The sequence below is a fragment of the Martes martes genome (genome assembly GCF_963455335.1).
Source record: "Martes martes genome assembly, chromosome: 5".
NCBI lineage: Eukaryota > Metazoa > Chordata > Mammalia > Carnivora > Mustelidae > Martes > Martes martes.
This window is the reverse complement of record NC_137892.1, coordinates 35,657,356-35,676,444: the sequence shown is the minus strand read 5'-3', so window position 1 is coordinate 35,676,444 and position 19,089 is coordinate 35,657,356. Positions and strand designations below refer to the sequence as shown.

The following is a 19,089-nucleotide window of genomic DNA, read 5'->3' as shown; positions in this document are numbered from 1 at the left end:
AAATTCCCTCTTCTTACAAAGATCCCATTCAAATCAGATTTAAGGTTCATGATCTTGGGATGCCTGGGTGGCTCAGTCTGTTAAGCATCTGACTTTGGCTCAGGTCATGATCCCAGGGTCCTGGGATTGAGTCCCGCAATGGCTCCTGGCTTCTCCCCTTGCCTGTTGCACCCTCTTCCCCCATCCCCCTGTCCCTCTGACAAATAAAAATAAATAAAATCTTAAAAAAAAAAGAAGTTTGGGGCACCTGGGTCGCTCGGTGGGTTGGGCCTCTGCTTTTGGCTCGGGGTGTGGTCTCGGGGTCCTGGGATCGAGCCCCGCATCGGGCTCTCTGCTCAGGAGAGCCTGCTTCCCCCTCTCCCTCTGCCTGCCTCTCTGCCTACTTGTGATCTCTCTCTCTTTGTCAATAAATAAATAAAGAATCTTAAAAAAAAAAAAGAGAAGCTCACCATGATCCAGTATTAATTCATCTTACCTTGATAATATCTACAAAAATTCTATTTCCAAATAAGGTCACGTTCACATGTTCTGGGTAGGCACAGATTTGGGGGCAACAATATACAGCCCAGTATGCTAACCACCAAACTTTGATTTGGCTTCTCTCTTGAGGACTCCTCTTGAGGAAGATTTTATCTCTTCCTGTTTTTAATGGATAACTCCTATAAAAATTAGAACTAGATTTGGATGTAAGTCAAAACCCAAAGAACATTTTTTTCTTATTCTCTCTCTCTCTCTCTCTTTTTTTTTTTTTGGTATGTGACAGGAAGTGTGGAGACAGATGGTACAGAGCAGGTACTGTGACTCACGGTGCCAACTGGGAGCCAGGTGCTCCCTGTCTTCCTGTTCAGTCACCCTTAGCATGTGAGTTTTGACCTTATGCCTCTGCCTTTGGTCACAAGATGACGATGACTCCACTTTAACACAGTTGAGCAGAGGGTATCCAGCAACTGTTTCCTTTTACAGAGATTTCCTAGAAGTTCTGTCCAAGGACTACCACTAAGAGCTCACTGTTCAGAGCCAATTTATTTGCCAGGAAGGTGGGAAGGGTTTTTTTTTTTTTTTTTTAAGTTATTATTATTTTTTAACAGGGCAAATTACTGCCCTAGAACAAATGATGTTTCAGTGAGGAAGGAAGGAGGGAAAATAGAAAATGCAAACTACTAAACCTCCCAAAGTCTCTCAGAGCCAGGACTCTGGTCCTCAGTGAGGAATGAGAGTTACTGGACTGGCCCATGTCTGGGCGTGTGTGCAGACATGCGCCCACGCAAGAGAGACCCAAGACTGACTCCCTACGGATCTTGGCCAGAAACGCTTTCACCTTGTACCAAACAACACCTTCTGCTACCAGCTTCAGAAACTCCCACACTGTTGCAGCTTCCTCGTGAGGCTTGTGTTTTGTGGATATAGAACACTGGCTCAAAACCACAGACTTCAATGACGGGTTGCGTCATCTTCTAGTAAGTGTATTTTTATATGTTATTGTACATTCTGATGTATGTCTTATCAATTTTCCCTTACATAATTGGGTGACTTTCCAAGCTTCCTATGGTCCTGTAGGACTCGGTTGCTGCATAAAGCTGAGATGTTTGGAGGGGCTTGATTTTATTAGGCCTGGGTGGGATGTATCGAATTGTTCTGTGTGGGTGCAGTGCTGTTGTGCACTGTTGGCGTGATGTTTCAACAAGGCAAGGGAGCCATGGCAGAATATCAACTAATAGATCTAGCAGAGTAAAGAGGAGAGAATATTCAACAGCCTTCCTCTTCAGTTTTCCCTTTTTGTCTCCCCATTTGCTTGGCTTTGGGCCGAGTTGCCTTTCCCTGTTATTGTCATTTTACTTACCCCTAAAATTAGCCCAAAGGTCTTAGTGGGTAGTTAATTCTTTAAGACAGATTAAAAAAAAAATCCGTCTCAGCCACCAACTGCATTTCATCTCCTCCTCTCTTCAGCTCCTTTGATTGTGACACAACCAGCCGACCTCGTGCTTCAGACTCGGGCTCTGGCATCCAACAGACGCTCGGCTTTTCTGTATCTCTTCTCCCTTTGTTCCCGGGTATGTCTGCTAGGGACTTCTAAGGCAGGAGGAAGCCCGGCGTTGCACCTTTTCCCAGACCGCATGCAGCATACTAATGCTCGCTCCCCGGGCGCTTGTAATTGCAGATATGGACTGTTTATGTCAGGGGATGAAAGTGGGTGAACAGCTGCGGCTGCCAGGCAAAAGATAATGCAGAAATGAGAATGTCAGAGCAGCTTTCTTGGGCCTTAAATTAACTTTGCTTGTTTCTCTTCTCTCGCTCTCTTTTCCATTCAGTCTTCCCACCCTCGCGTTCCCGGCACCCTTCTCAAGACTTTCATCCATTTTGCTGCATGAACTGTGTTGGCTGTTCTGGAAAGGTCTGGTGGCCCTCACCGGAGGGGGTGGGTAGACCGATGGTGTGGTGGGCACCTGGAAGGTAGAGGTAGGGATAAGAAGGCAACGCCGCAGAGTACGGAGGGAAAGAGTTTGTCGTGGATCACAGCACCTCGCTGCAAGCACTGATGAGAGCATGTCCAAGATGATAATTCAGGTTCCGGTTCTAATCCTTGGCCAGCAAGTTAAAAGTATATACAGCAAGGCTAGTGATGTTATGCTCACAAGGAATTTTAATACTGGCTAGTTGTATCTGCCTCTGGGGATTAAAATGAATGATGCATTGCACATGCAATGAGTTATTCTCTGTCCTTCTCTGCACAGTGAGAGCACAGCTCATCTGTGCACCCCTGGCTGTCCAGTCTTTAATACTTGCTTTGCCATTCCTCTCCCCCCTTATCTTGCAGGAGTTCAAGTGGCTATTTGTTCCTCTCTACGCCTTGCAGCCCAGCACTGAGATAATTCACCCTTCCTCTCCTTATTGACAGACACAGACATCACTCTGGCAGTGAGGACAGAGATGAGCTAGCTGCCCTCTGCCCGAGCCTGACCTGGCTCTATGTGGGAGGCCTGGCGGCAGCCTTCATAAACTCCGTGGGCCCTGCATCAGTGGACCATCCTTTGGTGCTTCCAATATACGTGCTCCTCTGTGATCTGGCCCTTTGACAACACCATTTGTTGTCATCGATTTCTTGATGCTCCGAAGGCTGGTGGAATCTGCAGGCAGTTTCTTAAATCGTAGAGGAGGAGAGGCTGCATACTAACCCTGGTGGGACCCGCCAGTCTTTTCTGGCTGGGAAGAGACCCATCTAGGGTCCGAGTAAGCACACAGTAGTCAGATCCATTTATTTCAGCAGGTATTTATTGAGGAGGTGCTTGGAATCAGACATGATGCTAGGCAGACAAGGCATCAAAGATGAATGGGACCCTGACCTTCGCCTCTGGGTGCTCAAGTCCTAGCGAGGGTTATAGTAAGACATGCTCATGAATAACTTGCAGGTCTGATATACAGCAGCAATTCTACAATCCCTTGGGCTTTGGGTGGGCTGACACATGGTAGGTTCGTTCTGTCTGGGATAAGATCTGGGAAGTTTTAGGAGGCAGTAAAATGGGGAGCAGGACCATGAAGAATGACATAGCAGGAGTGTGTGTATGGGCATGTGGTAGGAAGGAAGGTGGACATGAGAAAGGGTATTACAGATGAGAAATGCAGAAACAAAAACTGTTTTTCTAGGATTGAATTCTACATATGTGTGTGTCTTAGCTTGAGCTACCATGATAAAAGACCAGATGTGGGGTGCTCAAACAACAGAAATTTATTTTCTCAGAGTTCTGGAAGCTGGAAGTTCAACATTAGGATGTCAGCATTTGGGGTCTAGCGAAGTCTTTCTCTTTGGCTTGCAGCTGGTTGCCTCCTCTCTGCCATGTCATGACAGAGAGAGAGAGGAGAGAGAGAAAGAGTGAGCGAGTGAGCCAGCACAAGATGAACACTCTCTGGTGTCTTTTACAGGGACACTAATACCATCAGACTGGGGCCCCGTCCTCATGAACTCATCTTACTCTTACTACTTCCCAAAGGATCCATCTCCGCATACCTTCATATTGGGGGTTAGGGCTTCAACATAGGCAATTTTGGAGGGACACAATAGTCCAAAGAAGTATGGTTCAGAGAGCCAAATTTCTTTATTTTTTAATAGAACTTTTCCCAATGTCTTAACATAAAATAGCCTAGACTGTCATGTAATCAACATAGCATTGTTCTTTACTGTACATTTCCATCCTTCATCCTTTCCCTAGCTTTTGTTTTTAGAAATCACTATTCCATGTCTTTTGGGAGTTGCACAACAGGGTTGGGGGGCACTACTTTGCTCTCTGGTCAACTTCTGTGGGTCTCAGTTACATCACTTGAAAAATGAGAGAGTGGCACTAGGTAACTCCATGGGCAATTTAATTCTTCTCCTTCCTGCCCTTTCCATCTATTCTTCCCTTCCTTCTTTCTTGGAAAAAATATTTTGTTGGACACTCACAAAAAATTCTTTAAATTAAAAAAAAAATCAGTAGGTATCATGCAGTAGATAAAGTGAAAGCACTGCCATGATCATCTTGTTGTCCACTATGGTGTGGGTGAGGTTTTGGAGAGGACGCATTGGTTGTGCAGCACCTTGTCTGACCATCTGTACTCTTGTATGAATGGCCAAGGCCCGATTCCTCCATTGTCCACACCTTTTATCCCTCAGTCTTGCTTTTGCTGGTCCTCTAACTGTGCAGAAAGCTGTTCTAGCCCGTAAGAAGAAGCCAAGAGAGCCTTTTTCTGTACATGTTGAGTTAATAGATTGGAAGACACAGGATCTCTTCTGATGGTCTGCGTGTTCACTAAGAAAGAATACTCAATTTATCCATCTTCAAACTGAGAAATTCACCTCTATCTGTTAATGATCCAGTAGTAAGTTTATGCCGACAACTATACAATATTAAGAAAATACAGCCTTCATGGGTCCAGTGGTACATATGGGAAATGAATACTAAGAAAGTAACTACTATGTGTCTCTGTGAGTGAGTTCTATTAGAGTTAAAGCTACTAACAGCTGGTGCCTTAGTTCCCTTTCCTGTCCCACAATACTCAACTCCTAGACATAGGTGGGAGATCTTTAGTTTCCTCTACAGGAGTTTTCTAGTTAGACAGAACTTGAGTTTCTGGCCTCTTAGGATTTCTCTGAACTGTCAAGAGGTGATCGTCTGCTTTCCTTATGATGGGTAGTACTTAGTACATTGGTGCCATTTCCACTCACTTGGATAAACTGAACTTGATTATCAGGAAGGCTTGAGAATTCCAAGATTTTTCCTCCCATTTTTGGCAGACAGAGTGGAAGAGCAAATCCACACAACAACTCTGTGATGGCATATCTATCGGGTTTATTGTTTCTCCCATTTTCCATCTGCTCTTAGTTGCCCCATGGGAGCAGGCAGCCGTTAGAGGCCTCTCTGTCCAGATCCTTCCCCCGGTGGGAGGATGACTCTAAACAGAGTTGGGTTTTACTGTTGTCATTTGCTGAAAGTTCAAGATTAGCTGGAGACTGTTGGTCACCTGCACCCAGCTCTCTTTTGGCACCACGAGTCTTCCTGTTTGGGATCACTTCCCACTGCCCAAGGTTATTATGCCCTGGCCACTCATTACCCATAGCAAAGCTCTTCCCAGCTCGCTTTACTTTATACCCACTCCTTCATGGCTATTTTAAACACACAATTACTAGGGAAGAATAGGTGACATTGAGGGATAATGTTAACATCAACACCTGGCTCTCACAGTAGTATGACAGAGTCTACCTTGCAGAATTACAGGTTCTGTTTTGATAATATGGTTTCATCTGGTTTCTTTCAGGAATCATTTGAAATTTTGTATACCCATGCACACGCACGTGCACACACGCACTTTTCTCCTCAGGAGACCACAACAGTGACTGTTTTTGTTGAACGAAATAGAAACGACATCACATCTCAATGACTGTATAAGCAGTGAGCAAAATCATCTGCCAGGTAGTTTTTGCTTATACAGAATCTGATTATGATTATTATTCTATTTTTTAAAGACTTTATTTATTTAACACAGAGAGAGAGAGAGAGAGAGAGAGAGAGACCACAAGTAGGCAGAAAGGCAGGCAGAGAGAGAGGGAGAAGCAGACTCCCTGCTGAGCAGAGAGCCCAATGTGGGGCTCGATCCCAGGAGCCTGAGACCATGACCTGAGCCAAAGGCAGAGACTTAACCCACTGAGCCACCAGGAGCCCCCTGATTATTATTTTTAATAATAATAATGATATTATCATTTATGGAGATTTGTTATATGCTGGACACATTTCTAAGCAGTTTAAGGTATTAACTCATTTAAAGACACTGAATAAAGCTGAAAAAGATGTAAGCAAACACTGTGTCTACTGATGCAGGTGATTCATCAACACTATACTTTCTTGGAAATTCATATCTCTTAGGTTGTTCAGGGTAAGTTCTTTTTGTCTCCCTCTTTTTTTCCCCACAGGACCTAGAAGTAGGTTGAGGAGAAAAGGCCTCCCTGAGAAGTCAGACAACATGTGGCCCTGTCCTCTGAGAGGAGCCAGAGGCTCTTGGTTCTTCTGTCCCTCGTCACTGGTGCAAACTGAATGTGTATCTCCTCTCCTTCGTACCTTAGTACTCCTCTCCTTAGCACAACTTTATCTTCCCCAAATCTAGCACACTGCAAGGTGTGGTATGAGTTTAGTGTCAACATTTGGCAAATTTGGTAGAGCTCTCTGCTTATTTACCCTTGGTGTCCTTGCTACTATCCTTGAGGTTTTTCACCTGGGCAGATGATGTGGAAGGCATAAACGCCTGAGTCAACCCACATAGGAGTTAGTGTGTGGATAGCCCGTCCCCCAAATGCCAATATTCTCAACCTGTGCTTTCCTCTTCTTCGACTCACTAGGATGCCTGTGGCTCCTATAGGGTTGAGATTAGGGAAAGGAAGGGAAGCAGGAGGTAGGTGTATATATTCTTGCTGACTGATATTTATACAGCGTGGGGCACATTTGTGGAGTTGTGGGAGACCTCTCCCACTGTCACTGAGAGACGCTGTCCTCGAATTTCACCTTGGTATCGGCAAATGAAATCTTCAAGGAAGTTACTTCTCATTCCTTCCTCAGCCTCAAGGCCGGGAGTAATGCACTTTCAGCTTTTCTAGACTGGGATTACTTTACCTCTGCAAGTGGCCCATGGAACAAGATTTAAGACAACCTCAAGCCTGCCCTTCCCTGAGCATGGACCACTTCTGGTCCAGAGAAATCTGGTCCAATAAATTCTTTGTTCATGAAGGTCTGGGGAAGGGTCTCCTTGTCATCAGCCTGCCGAGGGGCTGGCTGCCCATAGTAACCTCCCTTTAGATTTCTCAGGAGTGACTGAGATCTCAGGCCCCTTTGTCCCTAAGCCCTTTAAGGCATGGATTCAGTTTCATGTTAAGGGAGGGTATCTTTAAAGACCTTTTCTCTGTTTTGATCGAGAGAAATGTGTCTCCCATTCCTACATCTCCCCTACCTCTCCTTAAAATTCCCTTCCATCATCTCTACTCTTTCTGGGCCTTTCTAAGTTCTTTGAAGGATTAGAGGTAGATGTTCATCTAAATATCCCCAAACTGGTTCTCAGCCACCTGCTTAGAAAGCCCTGCTTTGGCTTTCTCACGGCTCATTTTGTAGGTGGGATCGATCCCAGTCAAAACTGTACCGAGATAGTTCCATTTGAACATTTCGGTTCACCTCTGACCAAACAGAATATTGGCAAAAGTTATGGCTCATCAGTTCATAGATGCATTCATGTAAATAGCTAACACGCATAGTAGGAGATGCTTAGCCTAATTATATAATCTTTGAAATGCGATTAGAGCAATTAGCTGTCATGCTTATTTATCATATTGGTGACATGTAAATGATTGATAACAGCCAGCGTTAGTGGCACCTAAGAATATGATACATTGTTGGTAGAGTATGCACTGGTAGTCTTTTCTGGAGAGCAGACCATCAGTCTTCATTAAGAAAAGTGCATGTTCTTTGAGCCATCACTTTATACCTCACTTTGTACCCAGTACATACAATGACAGGCTAAAAGACATTTTTTTGATCATTACTCAGAAGAATAAAACCTAGAAACAACCCATCGGTGGCAGAGAAATTAGCAATTTCCAAATCCACCTGGAAGTTATTGGTATAATAACAGTGGAAGTCATGTGTGTCGCTTCTAGGTTTCATCTTTTGAAAAGGAGATGTACTGTCTCTACGCTCTTCTCCTGACTGGATATATAATAGGAAGACCCTTGGGATGTCCAGGAACCCGATGGAAGGAGCTTGGTTCCTGAATGGAGCAAAGCTTCCTCTTGGCCTGTGATATTCTCAGTGGACTGGTAGGTGAGTTAAGACATAAACTTTTACTGTACTAAGCCATTGATATTTTGGGATTTATTTGTTAAAGTAGCTACTGTTACCTCAATTGAAAAGATACATATAATAGTTAAAAGGAAGGGACTAGATTACTATGACTTGATTGAATTTTATTTCAAAAGCATAAGTGAAGAAAGCATATGGTATCATGTATATTAAATAATACATTGCCTAATACATGGATAAATGCATAAAAAAATTCTGGAAGGTAATCACCAAAGTAATAATAATGGATTCCTCCAAAGAGGGGAGTAGGATCAAGTATTGTGGTAACTGGGGACTTTTGCTTTGTATTATTGAAATTTTTATGAGGAGAATATTTTTTGAATTACATGTATAATTAAAAATTATTAAAGAAATTGGATTGGCTCCCTGGGCAGTTGCTTGGCTTGAACTGCTCCTTTTTGTTTCTTTTCTCATTTATATGAGAGAAATAGATAAAAACTTTTCATCCTGCCCCGTTCACCAATATCCCATAATCATTAGAGATTATTGGGAATAATTCCCAAATTAGGGTTTTTGGTCCAGTTGTAGGGAAATTTATCAAAGCTTTAGAAAACCCACAGAATACTCTAAAAGAACTTAGAAGAAAAATGCTAACAAATCAACTATGAGAGCAAAAACAGTGATAGGTAGATTTAGAATTATTTTGGTGGGACTGTTGATGGAATGCTACTGAATTCATAAGTAGGTCTTTTAAAGAAAACTAGAATCACTCAACTGTCTCCTTTGATAATTACAAAAGTGATCATGTGACATCAGCTTTCAGCAAGCTACGATGACCTAACTCCTTATTTAGAATTCAGTATGATAACAGTATGGTAATAACAAGAGTACATTTCCTCTCTGCACTGCTGTTGGCATCCAATGAGTCATTTGGGTGTGTCTTCCAAGAGAGTAAGGCTCTCTCAAGTGTCCGGCACGAGTGACCCAGAAAACAGCAATAACAAATGCCTTCTCCCCTAGTCCACCCCTCGGCCTTTTATGCACTGCTTCCTTCAGGCTCACCCTCTCAGGCTAGATCCTTGACACATTTACACGATGGTAACTGGTGCCTCTTTGGCTACCCCTTCTGTTACCAAGGCAACTGCCTGTCCTTAGGCCCTTTGGAAAAAACCACCATCAGAGACTCTTAGAGGCTCTGTGGCTTGGAATAGGCTGATCATCCTTCCCCCACAGCTTCAGAAGTTTTCCTTTCCAGATCCACGCCTTAGGCACCACACACCAGTTCCCAGGAGGGAGGGAAGCTGTGTAGGTTTCTCCCTTTTTCTTTTCTTTTTTTTTTTTTTAAGATTTTATTTATTTATTTGACAGAGAGAGATCACAAGTAGGCAGAGCCGCAGGCAGAGAGAGAGAGGAGGAAGCAGGCTCCCTGCTGAGCAGAGAGCCCAATGCGGGACTCGATCCCAGGACCCTGGGATCATGACCCGAGCTGAAGGCAGAGGCCTAACCCACTGGGCCACCCAGGCACCCGGTTTCTCCCTTTTTCACTGCACTTCCCTAAACTGGATTGGATTTGACTTCATACTGCCCATTTCTTTCCCCGTTCAGGGTTTCATTCTGGCGTTCCTGCCACAGCATTTAGTAATATTCAGATAGAAAAGATACAGTCATGTCTAGCTCCGGGAGTTTTTGTGAGAAGTGGAATGTGTATCGATGTGCTTAGCAGGAGCACCGTAATGTTAGCTTCTTCCCCTCGGTTTCTCATTGCTTATATTCTGCAGGTGTTTATCCGTGTTACAAAATACCAGCCAGGTGGGGTCTTAAGTGAGGAGTTTTAGAATGAATGCCAGGAGCTGTGCCTCATGGGGGACGGAAGTGGCTCAGTCTGGGAATGATGAGGTTGGTGAGGGTGAAGGGGCTGGGGGGTGAGGGGGAGTCAGGAGCGGGAGAAGCCAGGAAAAGACAAATGCGGACCGCGGAAGCTCACTATGCCAAGAATTACATCCTGGCAGTAAACTTCGCTTCCATTTGATTGTCATGTTAAAGCTGAAAATCGGGGCAAAAGAAAAGCAGCAGAAAGTCTAACTCCTACCCCACTGTGTGGATGATTGCTTTCTAGTGCGAAGAGCCAGAGTGAACAGAGCCACCAGAGTGGTGCAGGGCCGAGCGTTAATGAGAAGATGGATGACTGTATTTCTGTAAGTCAGAATCGCAATCGGGCGAGGTGTCTCCGGTCCACTCAGCAGGCCTCTGCTGACCTCGTCTGCATTCTGCCAACAGTTTACTCTTTCTTGCCATCTCCAGTCTGCGGCTCACATGGATCCGGTATGGGGCCGGCACACAGGCTCCTCCGTTTCCTTTCTCCTGCAGGCCTTCCTCTCATACCCACCTGCTCCTTTCCATCTCTCAGTAGATACTCTGCCTCCCTTCTCCCGTATAAGAACCCCCTCGCTTTCCAGAGCCGTTTCTGAACCATAGATGATCCTTACCCTGGGAATGCTTCAAATGATGACACTGTTGTCTCCCACTGCCCCTGCTTGTTTCCTTTTCCTTAGTAATTTTAATGCTTTGTGCAATTCTTTCTCTTCTGCCTTCTTGGGATTCAAGTTAATGACCCTTAATCTCCTCCTCCTTGATTCAGTTGAATACTGATTTTGTCCCTTCCTCCATCTGTCCAAGTTTTATCCCCTCCAGGGTCAACTTAAAAACTCTCTCTCTTCACAGCCTTTCCTGATTCTTGCGGCAAGAACTGCTAGTTAGCAAGTTTCTCTGGAGGACCGTATTCCTTTATTTGTATAATTATGCATTTAAAATTTTTGATCTCGAATAATTAAGGTTTCCCTTGTTAAAAATATGATATTTAAGGACAAGAACTGTGTTTTACTCACACTGGTGTTTCTACCAACCCTGTTCCAGCACCTCATCTTACACTTGGCATGCGGGATGCACTTAATAATGTTAATTTGGAGACTGAATGATGACATTTGCTTCCTTATCTTTTCTTATTACAGTTGCCATAAACTATAAGCCTTGAACCTCAAGAATTCCAGGAACTCCCTGGATCACTTGATCACTTCTATAATATGGTGTTTTTAATTATTCAGTAATATTTTTAAGCATATCTTGTATGTTGAGCCCTGTCCTAAATTGTGGCATATGAGCATTTTTTAAAATATTTTTTTAAAAGATTTTATTTATTTATTTGACAGACAGAGATCACAAGTAGGCACAGAAGCAGGCAGAGAGAGAGGAGGAAACAGGCTCCCTGCCGAGCAGAGCGCCCAATGCAGGGCTTGATGGCAGGACCCTGGGATCATGGGAGCTGAAGGCAGAGGCTGCAACCCACTGAGCCACCCGGGTGCCCCAGCATATGAGTATTCTAACTGGCTCAGGATGAAGTCATTTGTCCATCCCTGGGGCTAGATAAGGGAGGATCCATCAACCCCCTTGAACCACCAGGCTTGTAATTTAGGGGAAGGGTAGTCCCTGAAGGAAGAGCATGTGTCCACCACGTTTCCCACTTAACTTCTTCCTTGTCTTCAAACCTGTCCCTCTTAATCCATCCTGTACCCTTCCTCCAGAATAGGCTAAGTTGCAATTCTGAACAAGTCCTATTTTGTTTAAAATCCTTCAGTAGCTTTCTGCCTGAAGTTCAAGTATCCACTTTAGCATATACGGCTTTCCTGGGCTTCCTGCTTCTGAAGCATCATCTTCTTTCTCGAAGCCACATGTATGCCCACCCTTTAATCATGCCAACCTTCTTTTAGTTCTTAAACCTGGCATGCTATCTTGAGCATCTGTGATTTCTTCACTTCTTATTTTTTTGTTTCTAAAATGGTTTTCTTTTTCTTTCTTTCTTTTTTTTTTTTTCTTTTCATTTTAACCTAGTATATTAGCTAGCTCAGGCTGCCATAACCAAATACCATAGACTGTGTGGCTTAAACAACAGACGTTTATTTCTCACAGTGCTGGGGGTTGAGAAGACCAAGATCAAGGTGCTGACAGATTCAGTTCTTGATGCGAGCTGTCTTCCTGGCTTGCACATAGCTGCCATCTCCCTGTGTGCTCACATGACCTCTTTGTGCACTTGGAGAGGGGAAGAGAGAGAGAGAGAAAGAGAGAGCATGAGTGAGCTCTGGTCTCTCTTCTTCTTATAAGGACAGTGATCCCCCCATTATAGGAACTCCACCCTCATGACCTCATCTAAACCTAATTACCCACCCCCCACACCAGTGCCATCACAATGTGGGTTGGGTTTCAACATGGGAATTGGGGGGAGGTGGGCCAACATTCAGTCCATAACAACTAGTAAACTTTTGACTCTTTAAATTCAGTTTAAGGATCATATATCTTGGCAGTCCCTCTTGACTTCCCTGTTTAAATATCTCCTCTCTGTTCTTACGTCATTACGTGGTTTGCCCTGTTGTAGCACTCGTCACACCCTCTGTAATAGACAGTTGACATGTCCACTTTCATTTTACTGTGGGTCCTTCCGTTTTACTCAGTTTTTATGTCCACAGCGCAGACTGGAGCTTGGCTTCTAGTAAGAACTTGGTAGTTTTAAGGGATCTAACTCTCAGTCCTTTTTAGGCCCCTCCATTAAATCCAGAATAAATAACAATTCCAGAAGTGTTTACATTGGGCATACGTGTTATTTGATTCTGGAATTTGGTGCAACTTTATTTCTGTTTGGATGGATATTCTCTTGCTAGTTGGATGATTAATAATAGTTACTGCTGCCATTGAAGCTCTTATAAATGGAACGATCCTCATTATTCATTTGCTCCTCTGGCTATGGCGCTGTGTTGTGAAGTGCCCCAGGCAGGGCCCACATCCCAGTCACTGTTCCCCAGCCTGTGCCTGGCACACACAGAGTGCGCACTGAATGTTGAGTGGACGAATACAAATATGTACCCTGTTTTTCCAGCTAACGTCTCACCTTCTTGTAAAGGTATTGAAATCAGCTCTCCTGTTTTCCAGTTTTCGGATCCCACCTCTCTGTATCTTTAAAGAACTGCTGCTTTTGCAGTTATCCCCGTCTTCTCTGACCAGGAAGCCTAGACACTGGGAGAAGGATATGCTCTGTGCTCGTGATGCTCTACCATTGACAGGTTTCAGCTGCAGGGCAGGGGCGGCTAAAGGAGAGGCGTGCCGGGAATCCCATGTGGCAAATTCCCGTCCTCTTCGTGTTAGGTCGTGTCAGTGAAGCCCAGGTAGTGGGGTTGGGGGCACGGCGCAGGGTGCTCTGGAAGTCAGGATCGGTTAGAGGCTGTGGACACCAGGGTTTTTTTGAGAAAATTTTTGTGGCTATCCCTTGCTTTCTTGTTAGGGGTTAGGAGGTAAATGAAGTAATGAGAATAAATGAGTAAATGAGGGGGTGCTGGAATAAGAATCAAAAGGTCAGAGTCTTGGGGCGCCTGGGTGGCTCAGTGGGTTAAAGCCTCTGCCTTTGGCTCAGGTCATGATCTCGGGGTCCTGGGTTCGAGCCCCACATCAGGCTCTCTGCTCAGCAGGGAGCCTGCTTCTCCCTCTCTCTGCCTGCCTCTCTGTCTGCTTGTGATCTCTGTCTGTCAAATAAATAAATAAAATCTTAAAAAAAAAAAAAAGGTCAGAGTCCTGGCATCCGTTTTTGTTTTTTTGTTTTTTTTTTCCTGCCTAGATGCCAAATGTTGAGCTAGTCCTAAGTCTCCCATGAGCCTTGGTTTCTGTATCTCTGGTGTGGGATAGTAAATTCCACCTCCTTGGCTAACAGAAGTGCTTCCGCAATCAATGAGATAAGGGCTGTAAAACCAACTGCAAATTGCTAAGAAATTTAACAGAGTTAGGGGTCATGGTCACTTTTGCTTTATGAAAAGGTGGTATCCTCACGTAATTCCCAGATTTACAGAGGTAACTAGATGGCCTACTTCGCTAGATCCTGTTATTACCAATTTCACTTTTTTCTTTGGAGAATAGGATTTCATCTCACTCAACAATCCCAGAGGCTCATTAACTTGTGTGCTGTGCCCAGGGGGACTAACCCTTGTTACGGGGATTTAACTCCTTGTCGAGAAGTCAAGCAGCAGAAGGGAGGGCGTATGAGAGGGGCCTGCGCACCAGCAGGCTCTCACAGCACCATTTCACTTGGCGTTATTTTTGGACAAGCCTCGCTCTGGTAGAAAGCCACAGTTTTCCTCTGTCACCCACCTTCTCAAGCTTCTCCTCAGAAAAGTCATCACGGTCTGACCCTTAACAAAGATTTATTGAGTACTTTGATTTTGCCAAGGAGTAGAGAAAGATGGTGGGGAGCAGACAGATGGGTTTACAGAGTTTATGTTCTAGTGGAGAAAATGAACAAAAAATAATTACAGATATTGGGGAAATAGCATTAAAAACCAAAATCTTCTTCCAACCTAGAAAACCTTCCTGCAAAGGTAGTAGAGACAGAAAATTGTTTTATTATTGAGATATTAAACCAGAGAGGGACATGCACCACAGGCAATCCCCTAGGAGACTATAAAGATGGAAAGAAATCTCACCCTTTTGGTAGCCAGGCAGACACAACCCATTCCTACATGTTTCCGAGATAATAACTAATCCTTAAGTAAGAGGACTTGACAGCGCCATTCGTCAAACATAATTGTCCTAACCATACCATGGTAATTGGGGTGACCGTCTATGTTAGCTTGTTGGCTTTACCCAGAAGAAAAATTTTTCATACCTTTATAACACAGGGTGGTTTTGGAACTTGGAGCAAAGTGCCCACCAAAATTAGCCTCCTGCCCTTCCAGAGAAACTGGGAGATAAGGGTGCTATCCTCCTTGATGTTTATATTTCAAAGAGGTAGCTCTCATGTCTTTGAGAAAGACATTTTTAGGTTATCAAGATGACAAAGGGCCCATCTAGGTTTTTTTTTTTTTTTTTTAAAGCTTTTATTTATTTATTTGATGCAGAGAGAGAGATCACAAGTAGGCAGGGAGGCAGGCAGAGAGAGAGGGGGAAGCAGGCTCCCCACTGAGTAGAGAGCCCGATGCGGGGCTGGATCCCAGGACCCTGGGATCATGACCTGAGCCAAAGGCAGAGGCTTAACCCACTGAGCCACCCAGGCACCCGTAGGTTTTTTTGTTTGTTTTGTTTTGTTTTGTTTTTGTTTTTGTTTTTGTTTTAAGATTTTTATTTATTAGAGAAAGAGTGTGTGCACACAGGAGTGCCAGTGGTGGGGGTTGGGAGGGGCAGAGGGAGACAGAGAAGCTGGGTCCCCTTTGAGCAGGGAGTCTGACACACCTGACACAGGGCTGGATCCCAGGCCCTAAGAGCGTGACCTGAGCTGGAGGCAGAAAAGGGAGCCACCCAGGTGCCGCATGGGCCCATTTAATTTTCAAAAGGTTTTATAATCATTGCACAGGGAGGCGAAGGTGCTTACAAGTTTTCTAAAGTGAATGGTCCTAGAAAAAGGAAGAGAGGGGACTCTTTGCCCTTATTTTAAACAGGGAGAATTAAGCCTCCTATTTCAAATTTTTTATTTGTCTTTACACAGGGAACTAATAAGAGATTTCCAAAAGTAGAAAAATGTTCCTCTCAGAAAGAGTGCACTTCGGGTTTACTTTTTCTTACTGATTTGTGAATGCTCACTCAAATTGAGGGTAATATTTATCCGTCGTAGCCTGCACATATATTTTCATAGTATTTCTTTTGTCTTATAAGTTCATGGTATATTTTTCTGCACAAAAACACTAAGACTCCGTACCCCCAGAAACTGGGGGAGAAGCATCAGTGAGATTCCATTTACTGAAAGTGTTAAAACTCCATTCTGTAAGCAAACAAGTACCAGAAACCTGAGGGTGTCCCTCAACCTGGAGCTTGTTCTCACTTTGGACTTAGGGATTGTTGAAACAGCTGGCAGTGATCATAATCATGTTTTAACTTGATAATGTTTCAGCATTTTAATCTGAGCACCTTGCAAATCCTGGGACAAAGCAGGTTCTCAGTAAACCTTGGTGGATTTGATGGGTAGCTGAGTTGTCTAAAGACAGAACACCCAGAGTGGGATGAATGTCATAGCAGGGTCAGCTGATACCCCTGCAGATTCCCCCAGATAATTAGCTTCATGAATACTGATGCCTCAGCATTTTCCTCTCCTCTGCCAGCCCTCGTGGGAATATCTGAAAAGCACTTATAACATAGACTTAAGGTTAATGAACATAAAGCCATATTAATTAAGCTGGCGAAGCTTCCTTGCTATATTCTGCCAAATCCTAGAACTTCTGCTGGATACATCTAGTCTCTAGTGGCTGAATAAGAGGGGAGCTTTTCTGTTCTTCCTCCCCCAACAAAATGCATGCCTTCCCGATACTTGGGCTTGATTCCCCAATTCTCTGAGGTCGATCAATTTTGCTGATCGTTGGTAGATAAACACTGCTAACTGATGGCAGTTTTCAGTTAGATAACCTGCTGCTTTCTGGTTTTGACCACCATCATCTTTCTCACTTTGCCCAGATACTTTTTCCTCTGCTGGTTAGGGTCCATTCTGACCGCCTCCTATCCCCAGGAGCCTCTGGGGGTTTCTCTCTCTCATCAGTTCTCGGAACACCAACCTCCTTTACATGCCGCACTCTATTACAGCCATGTGTGCAAGATATGCATTTTACTGTGTACATGTATTTAGGATAATAGAGTCACCTAGGGGTCATCACTGACCTAGAATATGACGCTGCAAGTCAGCAGTGTCCTGCTTCTTCAGGAAATCCTCAGATATGTAATTGTGTTTTTCTGGATTCAGCCAGTAATATGTTCATAATTAATCTCATTAGCGATCATGAAAAAGGAAGTCCGTTTTTCACTTTTGGGAGGCACGGAGCCCTTTGAACTACTGCGAAAGAAGAATTCCCCACAAGGAAAAAGGTGCACCATTGAATACAAGGAAACTGCAATTCATATAAAGCTACCCTAGGAGTCTGCAAAGACTTAGGCGACGGCTGAGCTTTAAACATTTAAACTTTCAGTTAGTTAGCTGCTTGGCATTATGCCACTTAAACATACAGATGATTGATTTCATTTTTAAATCACTTGACCACATCATCCTGATGTCTTGGCATTTTGCCCACAGCCTCAGCATGCAGGACTTTCAAAGAGAGCTCTTTACTGCCGTCTCATGGTGAACCAATGTATGTCTGTGGCTGAGTTAGGAGGCAGTGGTGGCTCTCCAGCTCGCTCAGCAGGTAAGTGTGGGTAAATTGCACAATCTCGTGTAAGTTCATTTGTGAGGGCCTCAGTTTCCTCTTTTGAAAATTGCGAAAGTCTGTGAATATGGAGCTAACTGGCAAGGAAAATCCTCAGGACTCTGGATAACTTAGCATAAAGCCATACATTTGGCTTCTGCTATTTTCACTTTGACTACCGATGTACCTACTCCCTGCCTCACAGGTACTAGTGGTTGGCGAAGAGTTCTGTGTCATCCCTGTGAATGAAGACACCTTTAGATGCTCCTTGTCCCAGGGTGTAGGAGTCCCTTCATTTTTGGAATCCAACAGAGGCATTCTTCATGAGGATAATTAAAAGCTTTTGCCCTCAACCAACAAAACAGGCTTTAATCAAAAAGTTGAATGTGGAAAAGTTGAATAAATCAGGTACAAACCAGGATGCAGATATAGAAAGATCAAAGTGGAAATTACCTCTGTCGGTCCCTTGAAGAGCAAATTGTTTTATTGACTTTTCTTCAGCATAGTTCTTGTTCCACCTTATAGGGTTTTTCTTCTTTGCATTAAAAAAAAAATGGAATTTGATGATCTGTAAGGAGAAGAAAAAAGACCTTTGACTAACACAGCCTCTGACTAGTTAGGGGCAGAGCTGACTTTGATATTGTACTTTCTAATTACAGTGGAGCCTTTCATGGCCTCCTGAGTAAAAGCTAGCTACTTTCAAAAAAATAGACAAGGGGCGCCTGGGTGGCTCAGTGGTTTAAAGCCTCTGCCTTCGGCTCGGGTCATGATCCCAGGGTCCTGGGATCGAGCCCTGCATCGGGCTCTCTGCTCAGCGGGGAGCCTACTCCCCCCCCCCCTTCTCTGCCTGCCTTCTGCCTACTTGTGATCTCTGTCAAATAAATAAATAAAATCTTAAAAAAAAAATAGACAAGGATGTAGGCAAGGAAACAAGGGCATCTTGCTATTCCTGGAAATAAGAGCCCGAGATGCTTATGTGCGGAGGAACCGCTTGGGCAGTATCTGTCCCTACCCAGACGTCAGCCTTCTGGGGATGGGAGGAGATGTGGTGAATCCCTCTCCTGAGAATCTCTGAGGAACACATGGGGCCTGAACAAGTCTCGTTCCACCACTTAATCAACCCAAGGGATATGAGCAGCAGTGCTTTGCCTGGTAGTTATGTAAGATGAAAGGAGTCTCAAAGTCGAATGAAACTGTATTATTCAGCTGCTTTCATTCACTCTAAAGACATCCTACTCTATAGGTTATGCATGAATTTCTCCCATTTGCAGGAGTAAAGCGCAGTAGCTAAAAGTCATCAATGTTTTATAAACTGTGACTAATCCCCCACATAGTGTCTCTCTCTACTTCCCCACCCTTCCTTACTGTTCAGAGGTTTTTATTTATTTATTTACTTATTTTTGTATTTCCTGATATTTAGCTGCTACTTTTCTGTGTCGTTATTATTTTTTTTAAATCACTTGAGACCATGGCATACTATGGGGTTTAGGATTGATAGGGTTATTAGGAAAGCCTGCTCTCCCAAGCCTTTAGATTGCTTTGAAATATTTTGCTTGAAAATAGCAACAAATGAATCGGCCCTGCCT

General features: G+C 43.9%; 1 protein-coding gene across 1 annotated transcript in view; it reads left to right on the top strand.

The window, feature by feature from the left end:
* The first annotated feature begins 893 nt into the window (after positions 1 to 893).
* Positions 894 to 19,089, top strand: part of LOC308343046 (uncharacterized protein) — a 311,448-nt gene continuing 293,252 nt past the window's right edge. The window contains exons 1-5 of the mRNA XM_080803887.1: positions 894 to 1,457; positions 8,168 to 8,330; positions 10,088 to 10,205; positions 10,426 to 10,504; positions 17,392 to 17,503. Of these exons, the coding sequence (XP_080660013.1) occupies positions 10,150 to 10,205; positions 10,426 to 10,504; positions 17,392 to 17,503 (247 nt within the window). The 5' untranslated portion in view covers positions 894 to 1,457; positions 8,168 to 8,330; positions 10,088 to 10,149. The remainder of the gene's footprint in view (positions 1,458 to 8,167; positions 8,331 to 10,087; positions 10,206 to 10,425; positions 10,505 to 17,391; positions 17,504 to 19,089) is intronic.